The sequence below is a fragment of the Camelus ferus genome, chromosome 7 (genome assembly GCF_009834535.1).
Source record: "Camelus ferus isolate YT-003-E chromosome 7, BCGSAC_Cfer_1.0, whole genome shotgun sequence".
Classification (NCBI taxonomy): domain Eukaryota; kingdom Metazoa; phylum Chordata; class Mammalia; order Artiodactyla; family Camelidae; genus Camelus; species Camelus ferus.
Window position 1 is genome coordinate 75,967,387 of NC_045702.1, and position 23,747 is coordinate 75,991,133.

The 23,747-nt window shown below is 31.8% G+C and overlaps 1 protein-coding gene across 3 annotated transcripts in view; it reads left to right on the top strand.

Moving 5' to 3' along the window:
• KMT2E (lysine methyltransferase 2E) overlaps positions 1-23,747 on the top strand; it is a 55,292-nt gene that overhangs the window by 16,306 nt on the left and 15,239 nt on the right. For all 3 annotated transcript variants that reach the window (XM_032484181.1, XM_032484182.1, XM_032484183.1), the window contains 10 exons: positions 311-391; positions 4,681-4,739; positions 5,684-5,856; positions 9,186-9,224; positions 12,683-12,913; positions 13,031-13,161; positions 14,215-14,332; positions 15,330-15,439; positions 18,372-18,636; positions 19,533-19,631. In XM_032484181.1, the coding sequence (XP_032340072.1) occupies positions 311-391; positions 4,681-4,739; positions 5,684-5,856; positions 9,186-9,224; positions 12,683-12,913; positions 13,031-13,161; positions 14,215-14,332; positions 15,330-15,439; positions 18,372-18,636; positions 19,533-19,631 (1,306 nt within the window). The remainder of the gene's footprint in view (positions 1-310; positions 392-4,680; positions 4,740-5,683; positions 5,857-9,185; positions 9,225-12,682; positions 12,914-13,030; positions 13,162-14,214; positions 14,333-15,329; positions 15,440-18,371; positions 18,637-19,532; positions 19,632-23,747) is intronic.

Consider the following 23,747-nt stretch of genomic DNA (forward strand, 5'->3'; position numbering starts at 1 on the left):
GCTTTTCCCATTAATTCCAAGTAGCATGACATCTCCACTTTGTGATTTTTAATAATTTCACATTTTAAAATAATCTTTGCTTTAGAAATTTATATCATATATATAATATCTTATATTTGTCCTCTTGCTTTTGTATCTCAAAGCTTTATCTCCCTGAGGACATATTTCTATAAATTCTTCACAGGATCCTTTTACAGTGTTAAAGTAGGCACTGACTAAGTGATAGTTACATGGAATATCAAATCTTAATTTAAGGATGACTTTAATAATGTTTTATTCGTTGTGCTTTTTTTTTTCTCCCTTTTTTAAGTGTTTGGCAACATATTGACTGCATGGGGATTGACAGGCAGCATATTCCTGATACATATTTATGTGAACGTTGTCAGCCTAGGTAAGTTGTGCATACCAATAAAATTGCCAGTAATTTTACTGAAGTAATCTTAAGTTAATAGAAGTTTATATATGAATTCTAGATTAAACAATTAATGGATTACTATATTTCATCAGATCTGAGATACACATTTCATTTTTATGGGGTTTTTTTTTTATTCTGACATCTAAAATCAGGAATAATCTTTTCATTGATAATATATCATGATTTATTTTCTAGGATTTTTACTTTATTAATGAGATGTAAAATAACAGTGCATCTTATAAGTGATGACATCTTTTTTCCCCTGGAGTACACTATGTTAAAGAGTTCCTAGCAGGACATTTCTCTTACCTACAGAATTTTGTAGGGCTATACTATCATTCTGCCTATTGGCAGTGATGTGCTTTCTTCCCAGTTCTTTTTTGAGGTTTCAGAAAAAAAATTTTTTAGTGGACATTTCAAACCTATATAAAAGTAAAATAGTATAGTAAAATAGTACCCACATTTCCACCACCCTGCTTTAACAGTTATCAACAATCTTTTTTCATTTACACTGCCATTTATTTTTCTCCTTCACATGTTTTAATGGAGATCCCAAATGTATTCTTTCATTCATATGTATCCTTATGTATTTCAGTATATCTATTTGTGTATATTTTTAAGTATATATCTATAAAAGAATTATTTTAAAAATACATAACCATAAAATCTATTCTCTAACTGCAACAAAATCTGTTATCATCCAGCTACTGTTTAAGGATTGATTGGTTGATAAACATCTCTTAAATCTCTAGTAATCTAAACCTACACCCCTTACCCCACCAACCCCGGTCTCCTTTGCAGTGTGTTTCTTTAAGGGACTGAATTATTCATCCTGATGAGTTTGTTAATTGCATTATTATGATTTAACAGATTTTTCTGTATCTGCATTTCTATAAATGGGTTTATGATCAGATTTAAGATTTTTGGGGTTTTTTTTGGGTTTTTTTGCTAAGACTATTTTATAGACTGTGTTCTGTCAGGTGACACATACTATTTGACTATCTGCATGGGACCCATTGCTAGTCATTCTTGTAATCTGTTCATTTATTAATGGTTGCAAATTAGTAACAATTTAATTCTGTTGCTCATCACTTAGTAGTTGGAATATTTCTATAGAAAATTTCCCCATTTTAAGTATTCAGTTCTCTTAATGTGTATTTCAGTGTGGAAAGGCAGGATAAATGCTTGTTGATTCATAGCCTTTATTTATGAGCATTTGGAATAATGAGAAGATTTTTAAGTATCATTATGAACTCAGGGATTTAAGCATATTGGATATCAGTCTGTCAGAAATATTATTTTTATGTTCAAATTTTGTCACATTTTTGGTCATACTTAATAGCTTTGCGCTGCCTGGTATGACAAGATGTCTCGAGCTTTTCTTATACTTTTGTGCCCCAAACTCAGAATTGGTTTTCAGTGTCAGAATCTGAGAGCTTCTCATGCTCCTTCCTAGTATTACTCACTGTTCCTAGGTCTTTTTAGTAGACAAAACTAGAATATTTAGTTCTAAAATAACATGAGTTTATACTGATAATAGCAGTTTAACTTTAGGCATACAGTTGACCCTTGAACAACATGGGTTTGAACTGTGTGAGTCAACTTATACACAGATTTTTCTCAACAGTAAATGCCACAGTACTACACACTCTGCATTTCAGCACCCCTAACCCCCACATTGTTCAAGGGTCAGCTGTATAAGGTGTTTGTTTAACTGTTTCTGTATTCTCTCTGTACCTCCTTTTTTCCTAGTTTTCAACAACACAAATAATAGTGTTAACTAGATTATCACATAATTTACTCAATTACATAATCCCATAGAAGAATATAAGTCTCAGAGTAACAATACTAACACTAGCACCAGCAATATGATTATGTAAAATAGTTTAGAACTTTTTTTCCCGTAAGGTATTTTACGCAAGGGATGTACAGTTTATTTATTGTGTTTAAAGTTCCTTAAAGAGTTTCACTCTGTGGTTGTAACACCAACTGGGTACACACTTCTGGCTTAGGTTTTATTTTTTATTTTTTAATTGTACTTTGTGAAGTAATGTAGATTCACATGCAATTGCTAAAAAATACAGAGATCCTGTGTATCCTTTACCCAGTTTCCCTCAGTGGTAACATCTTTCAAAACTGTGAATACAATATCACAGCCAGGATATTGACATTGATACAGCTAAGACAAAGCATTTTAATCACAAGGATCCCTTATGTTGCCTTTTATAGCCACCCCCATCTCCCACCTGCTACTCCTCCAATCCCTGACCCACAGCCATTAATCTGTACTCCATTTCAATAATTTTGTCTTTCCAAGGATGTTATATAAATGGAATCACACAGTATATGACCTTTTGGAACTGGCTTTTTTTATTTAGCATAATTCCCTGGAAAGCCAGCCAATTTGTGGCATATATTAGTACTTTGTTCTTTTCTTTACTAAGTAGTGTTCTGTGGTATATACATACCAGAGTTTGTTTAACCATTCATCCATTGACGGTCATTTGGGTCATTTCCACTTTTTGGCTATTACAAGTAAAGCTGCTGTTTACATTTGTATACAAGTCTTGATGTAACCTACGTTTTGTTTTCTCTGGGATAAATGCCCAAGAGTGTAATTGCTTGGTCATATGGTAGTTACATGTTTAGTTTTATAAGAAATTGTCATTATTTTGCAGAGTAGTTGTACCATTTTACATTCCTACCAGAAATGAATGAGTAATCCAGTTTTTTTTATTTTTAAAGATTGCTTTTTATATTTCATTTTTATAATATATGCTTGTTTAATTATGTAAGAAGTAGTCCTGTTGTTCTGAAGTCAAGTATTTAAAATAAGGTGTATTCAGATAAATCTAACTTCTGTCACCCATGTTCCTTCAACTCCAGAAGTAACCATTTTTTAAAAATTGATTATTCCTTCCATTGTTTATTTTCTCACTAAAACCAGATATGCACGTATGTATTTGCATTCTCTTCCTTACTTAGGTAAGCAGTAGTATATTACATGGAGTTTTTGCCACTTTCTTTTTGTCTCTTAAAAATATATGCTGAAGATCACTTCATAGTAGCATATAGAGATTTACCCATTTCTTTCTACAGCTTTAAGATGCTGTCTTTTTCATGTTTAATGAACCTTTTGAGTGGACATTTGAGTTGTTTCCAGTCTTTTGTAATTGCAAATATAAGTGATACTGTTCAGTAAAGAGGTAAATGTGTATGTAAAATTTTGTCAGATATTGCTAAATTCCCCTCCAGTAGGAGCTGTACAATTTTGGATTTCCACCAGTAATGGATAAGCATGTCTGTTTTTCCCTAGCCTCACAGTAGAGTGTTTGACAGACTTGGTTTTTTGCCAGTTTAAGTAAGTGAGAAATGGTAGTCAGTGTTATACTTTGCATTCTTTTATTATGAGTGAGGTTTTTCCATGTTATTTTTGTTTCCCTTTACAATACTTAACCAGCCTTTTGCCAGGTCCTTTTTGATAGGGTAAATACCTGTTGTTGAATTCAGTGAGAGTTGGTTAAAAACTGTCCTTTAGGGATGGCAGTCACTTGAATGATATCTGCATAGTAACATTCTGTGATAACTGGAATAATTATCAGTGATGCTAGGATAGTTTCATGTCCTACTGTACATTAAGGAAAGTCTATTACTCAGTAATAGGCATTTCAGTCTAGAGCCTTTATTCTCCCATATAATAAAAGTATCTAATTATTTGACCTTTAGACTAATAAATTTAGACATTGAACACATTGTAGGGGCAGGGGCAAGTTAAAAAACAATTACTAGGGATGATGTAGTTCATGAGTGGAGGCTAGGGGAGATTAATGAAATACATTACTTGCTAACTATTTCGTGTTTATTATTTCAAAAATGGAAAAAGTTTTAGGCAAATGGTAATGATGCAAATAGAATCTAATAGTACATTTATTTTAAGAAATTTAATTTTTGGTTTTAATTACAGAAACATTTTTTCCCAGACTTTTTGCTTTAAATATTGTTTGCAAAAAAAAAAGTACTAATTTCCTAAGTAAAAAATTAATTTCTTAGCAGAGTACAATAGAGTCACTTAACTGGAATCTACTGCTAATTATGCTAGACCACATCTAAACCGTAAGGCAAGGAATAGTACATATATTTTATACTGTTTGTTTTTCAGTAAGAACATTAAAGAAATTTTAAAGTTTATTGTTTTTAAAATAGATCTGCTTTATAGCCGAACTTTTGAAAGTTTGATAAATAATCATGTTAATATTTTAATGCAGGAGTTTGGATAAAGAAAGGGCGGTGCTCCTACAACGCCGGAAAAGGGAAAATATGTCAGGTGGGTGAAAAGTATCTATAGTAAATTAACTGCAGTATGATTGAGAGAATATGTGGCCCTAATATTTTTAGTCAGACGTAAACTACTTACTGACGAACACTAATTGTATATATAATTTACAATCTCAGGTATAGATTTTTAAATATTCTTTTTTACAGATTTTATAGAATAATGTATTTATTTTAGGAGATATGGAGACCAGAGGAAAACAAATAAAAAATTTAAATCATCCATTTTTTCCTGCATATAGATAACCTATTGTTTTAAAGAATAAAATGTTTGTTCTGCACAAAGATGATGATCCATTAATTGATTATGTGGAATAATATTTATTTCATTTTTATAAAGAGGATTTAGGAGTGTAATATATGCTACAGCTTTCACTTTGGGTTAAAACATGTTGATACCATTATAGGTGAATTTGAATAATCATAATTTATTGAACTGTTGCTGTTAGATGGACATTTGAGTTGTTTCTGTTATTTTTGTTTTGTTCTGTTTTTGTTATTACAAATTGTAAGTTCAATGAAACCCTCTTAGATAAGGTTTTCTGTACTTTTACCACTTTATCTTTGGATAGATCCCTAGAAATAGGATTGTTGGGTGAAGGGTAAGGACCTATAGAATTTTGCTAGATATGACTAAATTCCCCTTTGTAGGAATTTTGGGTTCCACTGGAAATGTTTGCAAGTGTCTGTTTCCCACAGTCATATGACCTGAGTGTGTTGTCAGACTTTTATATCCTTTCTAATTTAATGTATGAGAAATGACATTAGTAGTTTGCATTTAAATCTATCTTACTATGTATGAGGTGAATGAGGAAATGAAAAAAAATTTTTATTCTTCAGAAAGATGGGGATATAATAGTTTGTTATATGAATTGCTGTTTTATGGTTTGAAATAGAAGTATTACTTGTGCAATAATTTTTATTTTGTCTTTGAAGATGGTGATACCAGTGCAACTGAGAGTGGTGATGAGGTTCCTGTGGAATTATATACTGCATTTCAGCATACCCCAACATCGATTACTTTAACTGCTTCAAGAGTTTCCAAGGTTAATGATAAAAGAAGGAAAAAAAGTGGAGAGAAAGAGCAAAACATTTCAAAATATAAAAAAGTAAGTTTTTCCTGTTTTGAGGATGAATAGATAGGAAGTGGTGGGAGTTGCATAGGAAAGGCAGGAAGAGTAATGGATAGTAGCTAGAAAAGGTGGCAAGATCTAAGCTTAATTAAACTCTTAAAAATTTTAATGTGTTTTGAAGATTGAAATGGAATACAGAAAAATGTTTGCAAACGGCTTTGAAATCATCACTAAGGAGACTAGTCATAGAAATGCAAAAGCTAAAGTAAGAAAAGATTGCTGTTTTAGAAAACAAATAACAGTTCTAAATTTCTAATAGCTTATAAAGAGGTAGAGGAGCATAAAATGATTGTGAATGCTTGTTTATAATTGTAAATCTCTGAATCATATTTAATCATTTTAATAAGGCTCCACATTTGTTGAATTCTTACTACCATGTAGATTTTTTTCACTTAATTTTTTGTAATAGATTATCACCAGGATAATGCTGACAGAAAACTATAAACCACTTTTTCATGCAGTTTGTTACAATTGCTAATGAAGGTGTTTGTCATATAAAGTAAAAAATACTTTTCACATTGACTATTTAACTATTATAGAGTGAAATTATACCTAGATAAAAAATTAAGGTTCCCCCAAAAGCTTTTATTTTTTAGGTAATTCTTCATGATATTATTTGGTTATTTAATAGGCAGGATATACTTTTAAATACATTTTTCATTTTCTAATTTTACCTCCCTGTGTAAAATAAGTCTTGATTCTAGCAGTCCTCACATGTGTGTTTCTCCAGTTTTGCTACTCTTCTACCTGTATTTTATTCAATCTGGACAGTTCACTGTTAGGAAATTTCACCTATACTTTGTGGATATGTTACCTTTGCTTATGGTTTTCCCTTTATTATTGAGACTATTCTCTTCTCCATCTTTATCTTTTGTACTCACTCCTGCTATACTTTATGCCCATCTCAAGCACTACTTTTTCCATAGAATTTGCTTTTCTCCTGCTAAATATGATCATCTTTCTTTGCATTTCATTATGGCACTTGAATCTTTTATTGTAGCACTTAACCACATTTTGCCTTACTTCGTTGTTACTTTTCTTTGTTTCAGATTGTAACGTACACAGAGAAAGAGACTGTCTATGCTTTAGTATGTCTATTAAATGCCTTTTACAATTTAGGAACTCACATATAGGTATTGACTCAACCTTTTTCATCTATTGCTTCCAAATTATGTTTTCCTCTCTGTTTATTGTATAATAGTTACTTGGAAAAGTTACCCTTATATAGTCCTGTTTTTAGGTCATTTAGTTTAACAAATCTATTTTTTGAATAAAGCATAGATTTTTGCATTTTCTCTGGCTGGAATAATTTTTGGCTATTTAAAATGAATCAGTCCTGTCTTGGATTGCATCATATTTATTTCAGAATATTGCTGTATATTTAAAAAGATATTTTTCTCTCAAGTTGGTAATACTTGATAAGGATTAGAAAAAAAAATCCAGGAACTGGGTATAAAACATCTATTTCACTTTACTGTTTAGTTTTTTTTTATTATTTGGGGGTAACATGTAATAAAAATATATAGCAAAAGAATATATACAGTTTTGCTTTTTATTCAGCTTGTTTTTATGGCTAATTGTTAAAAATGTGAATAGAGTTAACAGTAGACATTCTGGACAGATGGCAGTTTTAAAATATTCATAAAACCCTATTAAGGTGGTGTTGGTGTTTCAGCAATTCAGGACTTTGACATGAAGTGTTAACACTATTAATAATGCAGAATCAAATGTTAAAAGACATGGATTGTGTATTATGACCCATATGTTAGGATTTTTTTAAGTAGTATTTTCTAATTTTACTTGAAAATAATTTTTTAAACTTGATTCTAATTTTTTAGTTCATAAAACCATTGTCAGCACATATTGCCTATGAATGTTCATTTCCATTTTTCTTCCAGTGATTCCTCTGTAAACCAGACTTGTATCTTCTTTCACCATATTTCATATCCTTCCTTTGTTTGAACAGCACAGCCATTATCCATGTTTAAAAATCTTTTAAAGTCATCTTTAGTCTTTGATACTCAGATTTATTGTCAAAAGCACTATTGATTTTGGGGGTGGGTGGGAGTCTGTCTTCAATATATTGGTTTTTTTTCCTTTTTTATTCTGTAAATCCAGTCTACAGCCTCATTACCTCATAGTAGTGCAGTAATATCTCCTTTAATTTCTCTAACTTTATCCTCTTTTCTCTTCAACCCATTCTGCATTTGCTTATGACAGTTTCTAAAAGTATTGTTCTCTGCTCAGAAGTGTTTCATGGATTCCTATGATTCCATCATAGTGAACATACAGTATTTAAGTCAGAATCTTAAAATCTGACTTAAAAATAAGGCTTCCATGACCTAATTTTACATTTTTTTAGACAGTCTTATGTCATACTATTTTCAGTAGGTACAAGTGTGGTAGATTAGTTTTTCCTTAAATGTGACTCTTACTTCATGCCTTCTTTCATATTTCTTTTGTACCAGAATTGTATTCCTTTCAGTTGTCCACCTGTCTGAATATATCCATTTTCCAGGGTCCACCTGGCTCTTTTTCCATGTTTTTTTACATGAAGGTTCTTTGCTGCTGCTGCTTTGTTTGTCTGTCTGTCTGTCTGTTTGTTTTTAAATAAAACTTACTCTCTTGCAACATACAGTCTGCATACATATTTGGCACTTAAATATATTTGGATCTATATTGCTTATTCTAGGTTTATGTTTGTTAGTCTCTCTAAATAGTTTACACTTTTGGAAGTTGGGTAGTGAGGAGGCTAGGAATTAAAATGTTGTAAATACTGCTTTAGGACCCAGCAGATTAGAGAGCTCCCATTAAATATTTATTGAGTAAGGACAACTCTGTTTACCACAAATGCTTATTATTTGAGTCCCAGTAAGTGCTCAAACATTACTTGCTAGTTGACTTAGAGAATTAAAGTAATAAAATTATTTTATCATCCCCCAAAACTTATCTCATGACTTGAACAAAACTGCTGTAATATTTTTAATACTCTTCCAACTTTTAACAAGTATTTTTCCATGATTGTAATATTGAGCACACAGAAAATTTATAAATGTTCTTAGCATTGTATCTTACACATATTTTCATGTTCTTACATAGTCTGTATTCTATTTTTAATTAATGATAGTATAGTATTCTAGTAGATAACTTTACTTCAACATTTCCTTAGTTCTGGCTATATTGGTTATTACCAAATTTCTTGTTATTTATATGCCTTCAATAAAAAGCTTGAGTGAACTCATTTTAAATATTAATTATATCCAGTTTTTAAAAACCTAACTCAGAATTCCATGGTTCTATTTCAGGCCTTTCGTGAAGGATCTAGGAAATCATCAAGAGTCAAGGTAAACATATAAAATTTAAGGCCTTGTTATCAATTGTCAGTTATTCAAGAGCTTACTTAGTAGTTGCTTGTCTATAATCTTTCCTTTATGCCCTCTTCATTGTGTGTCATTTCATTCCTTGTTATCTTTACTCAAAGTGAGACCATAGAGAATTTTAATTGGGTTAATATACCACTCTTGGAGTTTATTAACACTGTTAAAACATTAAACAAAAGGAGGAGATATATAAGTAATTTCTAATATTAAAATTTTGGGTAATCTGAATTTTAGTTATCCTTATATTCCATGTCTCCAGTACCACTTTGTATTAGGATACTAGACATATGAATGCAAAATCACATTTGGAATTTGAAATTTTACTCATTTGCATAGTTGTGATTCTAGTTATTTAGTCCAGTCAGTAATTTATAAAATACTATTTAAAAATAATGTGGTGGGGACAATATAGCTCAGTGGTAGAGTGCATGCTTAGCATGAACAAGGTCTTGGGTTCAACCCCCAGTACCTCCATTAAAGGAATAAAGGAAGGAAGGAAGGAATAGATAAACCTAATTACCTCCCCTGCCAAACAAAACAAAACAAAATAAAAATAATTTTTAAAAAATACTATACAGCCAACATAGATCCACCATGTAAGTACAGACTAGTCACTTACACCTTGAGTTAATTGGAATACATCCTCGATTTTGTAGATGCCAAGATTGCTGAGAGAAGCAAGGCTCCCCATCTCTGCCTCCCACTAAAAGATAGGTTTGTGTTGGATGACAGAGGTTAGGTGTACAGTGTTACTATAGTTTTCTAGGTTAGATAGTAAATACAATGAGTTTCTTGAGTTGCCAGATACTAAAATAGGATGAGGGAGCACATTACAATACATCTGTTGTCTCTGTGATACAAAACATAATAATTATTACTTACTCCACCTTTCTGGAAAACATCATTAAACAGCTGTGCAATGATTATTCTTGCAAAGTTTTGTAACTCTTTCTTAAGAATGTTAATACATGTTACTCAGCATACTGCAAGTCCAAAGTTTCATAAAATGTTTTTATATGTTAAAGTTGAGGACTTCATACTTACTATGTTAAACTTCTATTTATGGGATTTCTCTGACACAAAATAAAGAGATCTGAAAAAGATTTTTTATTAAACTGTTGAAACTATTGATACTCCAGTGATTTTTGTTCTTTCCAATCTGAATAGCAGGTTTAAAGAGGAAGGAGCATCTTTTACTTAATTGAAATATTTTCATTTATTACATAACAAAGTGACTAAAGAAGTAAAACTAAAAATGCTTTATGCATTTTTGAAAATCTTTTCCTTAACTTGAAGATGTCTCTTTAAGATCATTACAGTTCAAATAAGTAATTCTGTAGTATTTGAAAGCCCAAGAGATAATAGAAAAGATATAGAAGATATACACCAAATTAGTAGAGGATTTTTTGGGGGAGAAGAAGGTAGCAAAAAAGAAAGAAAAATGAAAAACAATAGATTTCTTTAATAAAGCTGAGGAAAACCTTAATATGTAGTGTCTCATAAGAGAAAGACAGATATTGTATATTATCACTTATGTGGAATTTAAAGGAATAAAACATTCAGTATCTTGTAATAGCCTATAATGAAAAAGAATATGAAAAGGAATATATATGTATGTATAACTGAATCACTATGCTGTACATTAGAAATTAACACAACATTGTAAACTGACTATACTTCAATAAAAAAAAAAAAAAGGCCATCGGCAACTCTGCTGGAAACAGATTACCATATTAACCGCCGACTGTGGAGACATATAACTCGCATTCTAGCAGAAATAAAAGAGACATTGGCATCTGAAAAATACATAAATAAGTAAAATAAAATGAATGAATATAACAAAACAGAAGCAGACTCACAGGTAACGAGAACCCGTGGTTACCAGTTGGGTGCAGGTGGCAAGATAGGGCTAGGGGATTAAGATGTACAAACTACGGGTATAGAATAAATAAGCTACAAGGACATATTGTACAGCACAGGGAATATAGCCAGTATTTTATAATAACTTTAAATAAAGTTTAATCTTTGAAATTTTTGAATCACTATGTTGTATGTCAAACTAATATTGTAAATTCAACTATACATCAATATAAATGAATGAATGAAAGGAATAAAGAGTGCAAAAGAGTGCTCGTAACCTGTGTGTCTGTATACAGTATTTAAAAAACATTTTTGTATTATCTAAGTCATATTTACTGTAGAAAACTCTGAAAATAAAAATAAAGACCAAAAAATATGTAGTGTCTCCTATTTGTGTAAAAATCTATTCTTTATCAAGTGGTCATTATAATGTAGAATATGTAAGTCCATAAAATAACAATTGCTGAAATAAACCTACCCCTATGATAGTTGAGCAACTTACTATAGTTTGTTACATTGTAGAAAAGAATACTTTTTGTAATAAATATTAGTTACTTATATGAAACTATCCATATGGTGAATTTTAGTAAGTGTTCCTGTACCCATGTACACATCTAATAGCACATATAAGGATCTCCATGAAATCTGTGATTTTAAATCTGTTATAAATGTGAATGATGCTGTTAAGATACAGTATGTTTTGTTATTTGCATTAATTGATTTTCATCCTAAGATTGCAAATAAAAAATTGTGGGAGTCCAGGCATTCATAAATTTTTTAAATGTGTGGTGATTATGCCTTTCTATAAATTGCATTCCAATGAGAAAAGGGTTCCTTTTTTGTTTGTAAAACATACTGAGAGGTTGTAACTTTTCATTGCTTGACATTTAGCATTCTTATCTTACAGGTTTTAATAGGGTGTATAGAGGAGGAGCAAGCACTTAAGCTTGAAGGTCCTTGTTCACATTCTATGAGACATTTTATTCTCATGTCAAATTTATCATGTGGACAGTTGATTATGTATCTTGGAATTATACAAAATTAAGATATCAAAGTATATTTTTATAAAATGTTAAAAGTTATATCAGAAAATAAGCTCATACTTGATATGCTGTATGTGTAATTTACATAATAATTGCAAATTTAAATAGAACTGTAAGTACAGACTAGATATTGGCAGTCTCAAAAAAATTACATATGCATTTTTTTAACCATTAGCTGACAATGACTCCAAAGTTTTGGATATTTGCAATTTTATTGATAGCCTCCATTTGGCTACAGTAGTGACATTGAAGCTTAAATTTCTTCTATTCAACTGAACTCCGCTCCCTTCAGTTTTCCAACTCTTGATTGTCTGGCATGCAGAATGTAGTTGGCTGCTCATTTATGGTCTTTTTTTTTGTCTTTTTTTTTTTTTTAAACTAAGACCAACCTAGAAAACCTATCATTATTTCTCATTTACGTTATGTTCTTTTATATAGACAGTCATATTACGTGTGCATGTGTGTGTATAATAAATACTTCAAGTCCACATATTAATGCTTAGTTTGCTGTGATTTTAGGGCTCAGCTCCAGAGATTGATCCTTCATCTGATGGTTCAAATTTTGGATGGGAGACAAAAATCAAAGCATGGATGGATCGATACGAAGAGGCAAATAATAACCAATACAGTGAGGGAGTTCAAAGGGAGGCACAAAGAATAGCTCTGAGACTAGGCAACGGAAATGACAAAAAAGAGATAAATAAATCAGATTTGAATACCAACAATTTGCTCTTCAAACCTCCTGTAGAGGTAAATGTATCATTTGCCAAAAAATGATAAAACAAAAACCTTTTTCTACTGTATGTCCTAAGTAGTTAAACTGAAAGTAGTCTGGTTTAATTATTCTCAACGTTTCTCTGATTTTAGAGCCATATACACAAAAATAAGAAAATCCTGAAATCTGCAAAAGATTTACCTCCTGATGCACTTATCATTGAATACAGAGGGAAGTTTATGCTAAGAGAACAGTTTGAAGCAAATGGATATTTCTTTAAGAGGTATATTCATTGATTTTTCTCATGTTCGTTTCCTGTAGTTAAGTATTGAATTTTTTGCTATGTTTGAATGCTAAATATTTAATGATCCTATGTTTATGTGTATTTTGTTTTCTAAGTGATCATTTTAGTATTTAAAACTCTAGTGTGGTTGAACTTGAAAAATAACTTTTGAACTATAATAAAATATAACAACATAAAAAATGAAGAGATATACCTTAGTCTCTTAACCATCTCTATCTTGCTGGCACTCCTAAAACAATCTACTTCAAAGGTAAACTGCAGCATTATAGGTTGACTTTAATGAAAAACCTGAGATTATAAAGAACCTTTCCATCCAGGACCTTTCCTCATTTGTTATAATCGCTAGATCCTGAAAAGACTGTTGATGACCACAGGCACAACCTCTGCTTTTATTAGAGGATGTTAGATTTGGTCTTACATTATTGCCACCACTTTGAACTCTTACTTTCTTGGTGCTGGGAGGGCTTTGGAAACCTCTTCTATCGGTTGTGATTTGGGGCGCGGGGGGTGGGGAGGTCGGTAGGAATTGATGTAATCTGTGTTAACTAACCTGTGCTTCCCTGAGGTCTAGAAATATGTTTGTATCTCTAGGGAAATAGCATTCTTAGCCTATATACTGTAATTATTAAAAATATTTTTATTGTTATAACTTGAGTTTTTACTTAAGATATGAAAGATATAAAAGAATATTTCCCTTTTATATAGCAGATTTGATCTGAAACAGCTCTAAATCAAGCACTTAAATGTACTAAGAGGAACTTTAGGAGCATCCTATTATGAATCCTTATGTAAAGAGTAGTCACCCCCTTTTTATTTTAAATTTGAATTCCCACCTTCAATTAATTACCTTTGATTTGGACAAGGTTATAGGAGCAGGTAAAAAAATATTAGCATTAACTGGTGGGTAAGAACAGGTTCTGGTTTCAGACTTCCAATTTTCAAATCTTGGCCTCCCTACTTACAATGAGTCTTTTAGAAAATTACTAATTTCAAAATGTTAATAGTTTCTAATGTTTTTTTTTTTTTTTGTAGACCATACCCTTTTGTTTTATTCTATTCTAAATTTCATGGGCTAGAAATGTGTGTTGATGCAAGGACTTTTGGGAATGAGGCTCGGTTCATCAGGCGTTCTTGTACACCCAATGCAGAGGTAAGCTTATAGAAATCTTTTTGGGAGGCAGGGGTAGAGGGTGTGTAGACTCAGTATTAAGCACAAAAATCTGGTGGCCTAAAACACTTTTTAGCTGTTGATGCATTTTATACTACCCAGCATCCTTCCATTGTGAAAATTTAGGTGATACTGTCTGTGAGGTCTTAAATTACTTTGTACATTGAAGATACTATGATGTTCTTTGTGAGAGAAGATATTTGACTTCTGTTTATTCTGGAAGCTCTACTTAATGAGTTAAATATATGCTGTGATTTGATTGAAGTAGATGACAAAACTGAAAGCTAAATTAGGTTTTATAGGTGCCACTGTAAGTTTTTTTTTAATAAAATTGTGCGGTTTAAATTAAAAAAAAATCTTTATTATGGTTAAAATTGTGTTTTAAAAGTGACACATAAAATAATATTTCTGGCTTTGTTCTTTTTACAATGCCAAAATGTTTTATAGTTATATAAAATGTAGATTTTGAAGGCAGACTTACAGATTCATGTCTTCTCTTTGACTGACTAGCTTTGTAACCTTGTCTGTGCTTCAGTTTTATCTGTAAAAACATGTTACATGGACTAAAGGAGTTAATATATGTAAAGTACCTAGAACAGTGTCTATCATAGAAAAGTATTGTGTTAACTGTACCACTATTGCATCTCATCAAATCAAAGATGCTCTCACTTGTAAAACTCCCAGTTTCAGAGATGTTAAAAGGTGAAAAAATATACATTATAGAACTGAAGAAATACAGTATTTTCTTTTTGATGCTATTAGAGCCTGCATCATTGCTTGCATTGATGTACCTCCTTTCCAGTTGATAAACACTGATTTATGTTACATGTCTTATTATTAACATCATGTTTTCCATGTTGTATTTGTGAATTACTTTGAAAATAATAGTCTTCAAAACTGCAGGATGAGATGTTTTAAGGTAAATAATTTCTAGAAATAAGAAAATTTTTATGGAAATAGAAAATTATTCTTTTAACAGGTGAGGCACGAAATTGAAGATGGAACCATACATCTTTACATTTATTCTATACAAAGTATTCCAAAGGGAACTGAAATTACTATTGCTTTTGATTTTGACTATGGGAATTGGTAAGTTCAAGTCTGTAAATATGATATCTGTTATTGTGAAATAATTCTTTAATGTCCTCATAAAAATTTAGGGGTTGTCATTACTTTTATAGGTTTTTATTTTTATTTATCATTTGGCAATTAAAAGTAATTGGAAACAAGCATTTTGGTATCAGCTTCCATTACAGCATTGTTGCTTAGTTCTTTTCCAGACTTTTCTTAATTATTATTGTAATGTAAGTGGTTGTAGTATTATAATTAGTAATCCTAATTCAGCAATACAAAATTGACCTTGTTTAGGTGAAAATTTTTTCCTTCCTTTCTTTCTTGTATATTAGGTAGGACATACAATTTAGTCATTCAGTTAATTTGGTTAATCAGTATGAATGAGTTCACTTTTGCCCCTCAAAAGAAAAGAAATTATGCCAAATTTCTCTTGCAGTATAAATTGAAAGGGTTCATTTGAGAGTCTGCAAGGGGACTCTGAGAACAATATATTGTTCTGAAACACTGGGGGGGAAAAGTTAATTCTGAGTATAGAAACTTCAATTTAAATTTTTAAAAATGTAATATAAAAAATAAAAGTAATAATACATAAAAGCCATGTGCCTACTTCCCAAATTAAGAAATGAAACTTAACATTGAAGCCCCTCGTGTTTAGCAGCCAGATTGTATCTCTCGTCCCTCTTTTTTTTAAACATTTTTTTATTGAGTTATAGTCATTTTACAATGTTGTGTCTCTTCCCTCTTTTATGAGAGATAACTGCCATCTTTAATTTGGTGAGTTTAATATTTTTACTCTGTAGATATCCCTAGTGTCTACTATTTTGTATATTTTAAAATTTTATGTAAATTATAATCTTTATTATTTTGCATTCATATTTTCTCATTCATTACTTTTGTGAGTTTTAGTTCTATTGTTATGTGGAGCTCTAGTTCATTTCTTTTCACTGCTGATGGCATTTATCAATTCCACTATTAGTGCACTTTTAGATTTACAAAAAATCCTGTGTGTATACATGTTCTCTCCATGATAAGGACCTAGGAGTGGAATTGCTGAGTTGTAGACTGTGCACAGCTTCAGTTTTTACCAAATGTAGATGAGTGACCAGTTTATACTCTCACAGCAATACTTCCTTGCTGCACTTCTTTATTGTACGACTTTAAAAATTGATGTTAATCCATGTACGGTAGTATCTTTTTATATTTGTAATTACCATTTCCCTTGATTATTTTATGATCCCAAGGATCCGTTTATATATTCGTCATTTGGAGTTCCTCCCTTATGAATTGCCTAATCATCTGTCCATTTTTTTCCTGGGTAGTCTTTTTCTTGCTGATGTGGCCAGGGTACTTCTTTATATATCCTATTCTTTTAAGTTTATAAGCATTTCATCTTCATTTCTTCCTACATTCTGTATTTTAGTTTTAAATTTTTGTATAGTTTCCATTTTAGATGCAGAAAATTTTAATGTCCATTATGTTTTCTCTCATTGAAATCCTCTTCCTTCAGTATGCATCTCTGCTTGATTGTTGGAGTCAGATATATCCTGATAACTAAAGTGATTCCTTTCTCCTCTGCAGGTGGAAAATTTGGCATAATGGCTTTTTGCTCATTGCTTTAAGACACTATTTCCCATAGTGGTTAAAAATATAAGCTTTTTATAATTTGACTCTGTTTTCAAATCCTAGCTTGGTCACTTAGTATGTAACCTTGGACCGATTTCTTCACCTCTCTGTTCCTTGTCACCTCATGTCTAATAGGAGAATACTGATACCTAATAGGAATGTTTTAAAGATTCAGGAAATTAACACATGTAAAGGGTTTAAAACAGTTCCTGGCACAAAGTTAGTGCTTAATAAACATTAGATGTTGCCATCATTATTATTTGCAGTTCTGTTACCCTAAAATCAATGAAAATATCTGTGACATTTCCAGCAAGTTTCTATTTATACGTGATTTGGAGAGCTTGGGGGTAGATGATGTTTGAGTTCTTCCCCTGACTCATAGAATTAGGCAGTTTGACTTATATCTCTCTACCAGTGTTGAAAATTAATGAGTAGGAGTATTAGAAACTTGGAAAAGTAAGTTATTTTTTATTGTGAACAGACATTACACTACTCAAAACATGCAAAGTGGGAGGCTTCTATTATTGTTTAACTCTAGTTTGGGCCTCTAGGTTGTATCCTAGAGATGAACAAATCTTGGTGGTAGACATAAAGCAGGGAGAGAAAATGTTAAGAAATACTGAAGAGATGAAATGTATGGGCTTTTGGACTCAGACCTGTATTTGAATGTCATCCCTACCACTTACTAACTATGTAGCTTTGGACAAGATACTGACCCTCTGAGCTTTAATCTGATCTGTAAAATGCGAGTAATAATTATCACTTCTGTGAAGATGAGAGAGAGTGCAATTATTTTTTAAGCTTTCCTTTGAAAGAGGGAATACTTTAAAAAGGCAAAAAGAAGCCTAACTGAATTTTTTCAGGGTAGCTTTTTAAAGAAGCGTGGTTATTGAAATCATTCCTTGAACTGTAAGATTTGGTATTTATTGTACCTAGGTACAGTATTTTTTATTTAGGTCATATTTAGAGTATTTCATCATATTCTGTATATATACTTTATAACACTTTGAGGTAAACGTGGTTTTTGCCTTAATGTAAGCCATGGTATCATTTTACTTTAAAAAGACTAAGTTTTAATTTACTGGGTTTTTTCCTTCTATAAACCATTACTAGTTATCCTGATGATTGAGGGTCCAATTTCTGGTCAGAAATCAACTTCTAATTATTACATTATTTTTGAGAAAATAAAAATTCTTTTGTCATAGCTACCAAATTAATGGAAAGTAAGAATTGCAGTTTTGTGGAGTTGCAGCTCAAAATGGATCAGAAAACTTTATAGTCTGTTTTATGTGTCGAATAAATATTTAACTGGTTTTCCTTCCAGTAAGTACAAGGTGGATTGTGCATGCCTCAAAGAAAATCCAGAGTGCCCTGTTCTAAAACGCAGTTCTGAATCCACGGAAAACATCAATAGTGGTTATGAGACCAGAAGGAAAAAAGGGAAAAAAGACAAGGATACTTCAAAGGAAAAAGATACACAAAATCAGAATACTACTTTGGATTGTGAAGGCACAGCGAACAAAATGAAGGGCCCAGAAACTAAACAGAGAAAGCTTTCTCCACTGAGACTATCGGTATCAAATAATCAGGTACTAAACTTGATGACAGACGTTAACAGAAGAAAATTAATTTGTCATATTTTAACCTCTTTGTTTTATGTAAAATGGCTTAAAAATTAATGAAGTACTCACAAATGTAAAACACAGGTTCTGCTAGAATTTGTACAATATTTGTTAAAACTATTAAGAAACAGCTCAGCCAGCAAATCCTTGCAGAATTGAATACAGGATTTTTCTGAGACTGGGTAATTTTGAAAATTCTTTCATATGGCACTGTCCTTAAGTTTATAATAAATGTTCTTTAATTAAAGTCTTAAGCCATAACTTTTCTTTCCCTTTAATATTTGGGACAGAATGAAAATTCTGTAGGGGTGACATAAGATTTTTGAGAGGAAATTCTCTGAAGAACACATAAGATAAATTTGGGGAAAGAGTTTGGTGTACACTTCTGCTGTACCCGGAAATATTTTGTTACATGCCCTCTAAACAAACAGAAATTAGGAAACATTTAACTGTGCAGATGAAAGTTTTACTCACTTCCAGTGCCTTATCTTCTAGGGATAGTTTCCTGTAAGTTTTAAGTTGAACAAACATTTATTGAGCACTTGTTATTTGTAGGCACTGGGTTTTGTAAAATAATTTATATATTTATGTGTTGGGAAGAATATAAACCTAAGGCTTTGTGGATTCCATTGATAAGAACTTTATTGACTAGCACTTTGAAAACCAAAACTATTTGATTGCATGATTTTGAGAAGTTTCTTGAATTAGGAAACAGTTTTAAGTGTCTGAAAGGGATTTAAGTACACTTTTAATTTTGACATGTTTAATTAGTTGTGGTTGAAAGTCATTGAAAATACAAAGTTCAGTGTCTAATTTGTAGATGTAGTAGTAGTTTCTATAAAGCAGTCATTTCCATTTTTCAGGAACCAGATTTTATTGATGATATAGAAGAAAAAACTCCCATTAGCAATGAAGTAGAAATGGAGTCAGAGGAACAGATTGCAGAAAGGAAAAGGAAGATGGTAAGTCGGGAGGCCAGTAGCAGCTTCGTGCTGTCACTTGGGTTTAGTGACACTGCTCTTCCCATAGCACTTGGTGCTGCCTTTAGGAGGAGCTTTACCCTGTTCTTTGAAGTTAGCAAACATGATGTGTCACTGCGCATTTCTGCTTGGCTTTGTCATTACCATTCAAGTAACTTCAACTAATCTGTATTTTTATTGTGCGTTCATTAGACAATTTAGAATTTGTGACATTCAAGAAATTTTTTAACGTTTTTGAAGCTGAGTACGATTAATAAATTTTAATGCCAGAATTACTGTTTAAAATGTCTTTTATTATTAACTAAATGTATCCTTTTCATAATTTTTAAAAATTAAAGTATAGTCAGTTACAATGTGTCAATTTCTGGTACACAGCACAATATCCCAGTCATGCATATACATACAATGTAAAACAAAAATGGAATTTTAAAACTTACAATAGCACCAAATAAATGGCTTACGTAAAAAAAAAAAAAAGAAGAAGAAGAAAAAAAAGTTTGGTAGCTACTGTTCCTGAATCTTATACTCCTATCATAAAATAAGGTTTTCATTAAAATAAGTTTAGTATTTATATTCCTTGTACTTGAAAGTACCTTACCTGTATGATAATTAGGACAAGATATTTCCTTAACAATCCATGGTAATTTAGCAACTGATACAAAGTCTAGACCAGTTAAGAAAAGATTATGGTATAGTTTGTTCTAAGATTGGAAAGTGACTTTATATATCAACTGATGATCTTAGTATGGGTTTTCCGCACTCCCCTTTATTTTATATGCTCTCTTGTTTGCAGTTATAGTGATTTTCATGGTGTATTACATGGAATCAGGTGTCATATACTTAGGGGCAGGATCTTTGGACTTTGGTCATTGTAGGCCTCCTTAATGTAAGTCTGTTTTATGGCCTTGATGTCATTCCTGATTTGTTGTTGATGTTCAGAATTGTGACAGCAATGCAGAGCTGTTTCACAGCCTCAGGATTTTAGAAACTGCTCTGATGAGACTGGGTAGTGTTAGAGATAGGAGAGAAGAAAAACAAATAGAGAAAATATTGGAGGTTGGTTGTAAAGAAAAAAGGCTGCTTTTTTCACGTAAAGGAATTATCCTGAAACTTCGTCAAGATTCAGTTACATCTAATAAATTACCTATACCTACCCAAATTACCTGTGGCCATTTCTCCACTAGATTTTCAATACTGTTCATTCCACAGTTGTCACAGCCTTGACTCTGCAGTAATACTGCAGGAATCTTTAGAAAATCAATTTAGGGTATGACTGGTTTCTGTAAAAGGCATGCGTCTGGTACAGATAGCTTGGAAGGGCTATAACAATGCTTTGGGGGAAAAAAAGGAAAAAAAAAGAAAAAAACTAAAGGTTTGTTTTATGCCCATACAGTAATTTTACTCAGATTGCATTCTGTTTAATGATTATGGGGGCTACTTTTAAAATACTTTTTATCAATGCTGAGAAAGTTCGTGCAACTCGGAACATCCTCACTTTCAGATCCCAGAAGAAAATGGAAATGCCCTTTCTTTTAATGTTTAAAATGATAGAACTTTGGATAAATAGACAAAAAGGCTTACTTGGGAATCCATGTTTGTCCCAACTTTGATTGTTAGCATGCTGTATTAATACAGATGAATACTTCGTGTTTTATATCCACTTTAGCATATTTATTTTAATATTTGCCACTAAGGTGGCTTTGCAGCTGAGTATTTTTCATAGGAATAAATAAGTGTAAATAATGAATTACACTAAATTACACAAAGTATAAATTACAGAATGTCTGGTATTTTGAAGTGATACGAAATTAATATTTTAAAATTGTTGGCTCCTTAACCTGTAGCCCTCAAAGTCATCGCAGTTTTTAGTTGTAATTGCTGCATTTGCTTCGATGTTTTAATTATAGAATTTTTGGTGTAATCAAATGAGCAGAATGCAAAAGCATGCATTGTAGGATTCTTAAGCAATTGGTGACCCCCCGACCCCAGCCAAAGTATTAGTATTTTTAAGGACTGAAATATTTGGTTTTGAAAAGTTTAAATGCTATTAGCCTTTATTATTCTTGTGTTTGCCTTTTTTTTTTTTTTTTTGAATTGTTTGCCTTTTATGTTGGTTAATGTTAGTAATTGGAAAGATAGGTCAACTCCTGAGAAAATTATGTCAAGCTGATTTAAGTTTTCCCCTGTGACAGGACAGACTTTAAATCATTGAGTGTAATAGGAGATACTCGTTCTCATGGATATCTGTGAGACTGGGATATAAAAGGAGTCATACTCTCCTGCCAGAGAGTATCATGTAATGTCCAAATTCAAATATACTTCAGCTCACCCTTTTTTTGTATAGCTTGAACCATATGAAATTGTTGATTTGATAGTTTTTACCTACACAAATGAAAATTTTCATACACAACCTAATATTAGCATGTTGCTCGGTCTCCAAAAATAGCACCAGGTGATTTATATATTTTGGCTGCTGGTTTGTTTGTTTTTTTTTGTTGTTGTTGAGAATGAAAGTTAACGTCTCTGCCTTCAGGGGCATTTACAAAACAATTACAGTGCAGCAAGAAATGTGGTAAAAGATATAAATATGATAGATAACCTATAGCTGGGGGATCGGAGGCCATTTCATGAATTAGGTAGTATTTATGATGGACCTTATGATGTTTAAACAAGTACAGATTAGCTTGTGGCTAACTTGTATGGAATTGAATTATTTCTCTTAGGGGAAATGGCCTGGAGGTAGTTATAAATGTGATAAATTACATTTATGTGGTATTCTAGGCTGATTTTTTGGGGGGATAGGGCGAGATATAGGAAAATAAGGTTGGTTGTAGATCATGTGAAATGCTGAATGATGATTTCATGAAAGAATATTCAGATCACTCTGTGGCCAGGATAAAAGCCATTCATTTATTAACATTTTCCTTTTTCCTCCATTATATTTTCTCCCCACCCCCCCCTTTTAAGAAGTTATTACCTGCTTATAGATGCTAACTTGTGGCTAAATGGTATGGAATTGAATAGATGGTTATTAGACATTTCCTCTTTAGCTAGTAAGAGATACTTTGGCAGTGGGTTTGTCTTGGGAGAATCTTACCATCAGCCCAGTTAAGCTATGGTAGTTAATGCTCACTTGATTCCAAAACCAGGAAACTACGGAGTGGACACCCCAGGTCCCTGGTAGCTGAGGTTAAGTTAGGTGGCCATAATCTTGTCTCAGGTGAGTATGCAGGAGGTTAGTGGGAAGCTCACCTTATTCTGCTGAACAAACAGGTAATCAGTTACAATATAAAACCTTTGAAGGATTTAAGTAAAAAAAGGAGATTGCTTATATGTGGAATTAAAAAAAAACAGACATAAATGAACTACTTTTTGTAACTTAGATGATTGGTTTCTTGAATATGTAAGCACATTTGACTGTCCTTTATGATTGGATTACTGCATTCTGTTGATTCTTACTTTGTGGGTGACTTTATTCCTTTGATGACTATGTAAGTTTAAAAGGCTGAAGCTCTAAACTGTTCTTAGAAACAGTGAACAGCACATATATGTAAATTTTAAAACGGTTATATCTCTCAATGAGTTGGTCTTCCTAGAATAAACTTTGTTTACCCCCCAAAAAGGACAGAAAAGTTGAAAACTGAAGTTTCTGACTAATGTTAATTTTTCCATCTTACTTGAAAATCTTTATTAGAATTATCTTGTCCTGATTCCTTCACTAGTATCTTCTAAGGATTCAAAAAGTTTACATCTTAAAGTGTCTTTACTTGTTACCTTCAAATGCAATCATTGAAAAGTTATCTTTTCAAAGTATATTAAATTAAATCATCCTAACTTAGAATAAATAAATGAGGCCTACTCCTCCCCCATTTACAATGGGATAAAAATAACCTGCTTTATAGCATCTTTTAATATTGCATTTTCAAAGTAATATTCCATAACCTTATGGACAGATTGGAAGGTGGTTCAGGAGGTCCTCACGTTTAGGATAGAAATTTGAGAAACAACAAAAAGGATATGAAAGGACAGTCATTTAGGTATGAGGTTCTTGAACTTGTCAAGCAGCTAGGATAGTGTAGAATTAACTGTGTATCACTA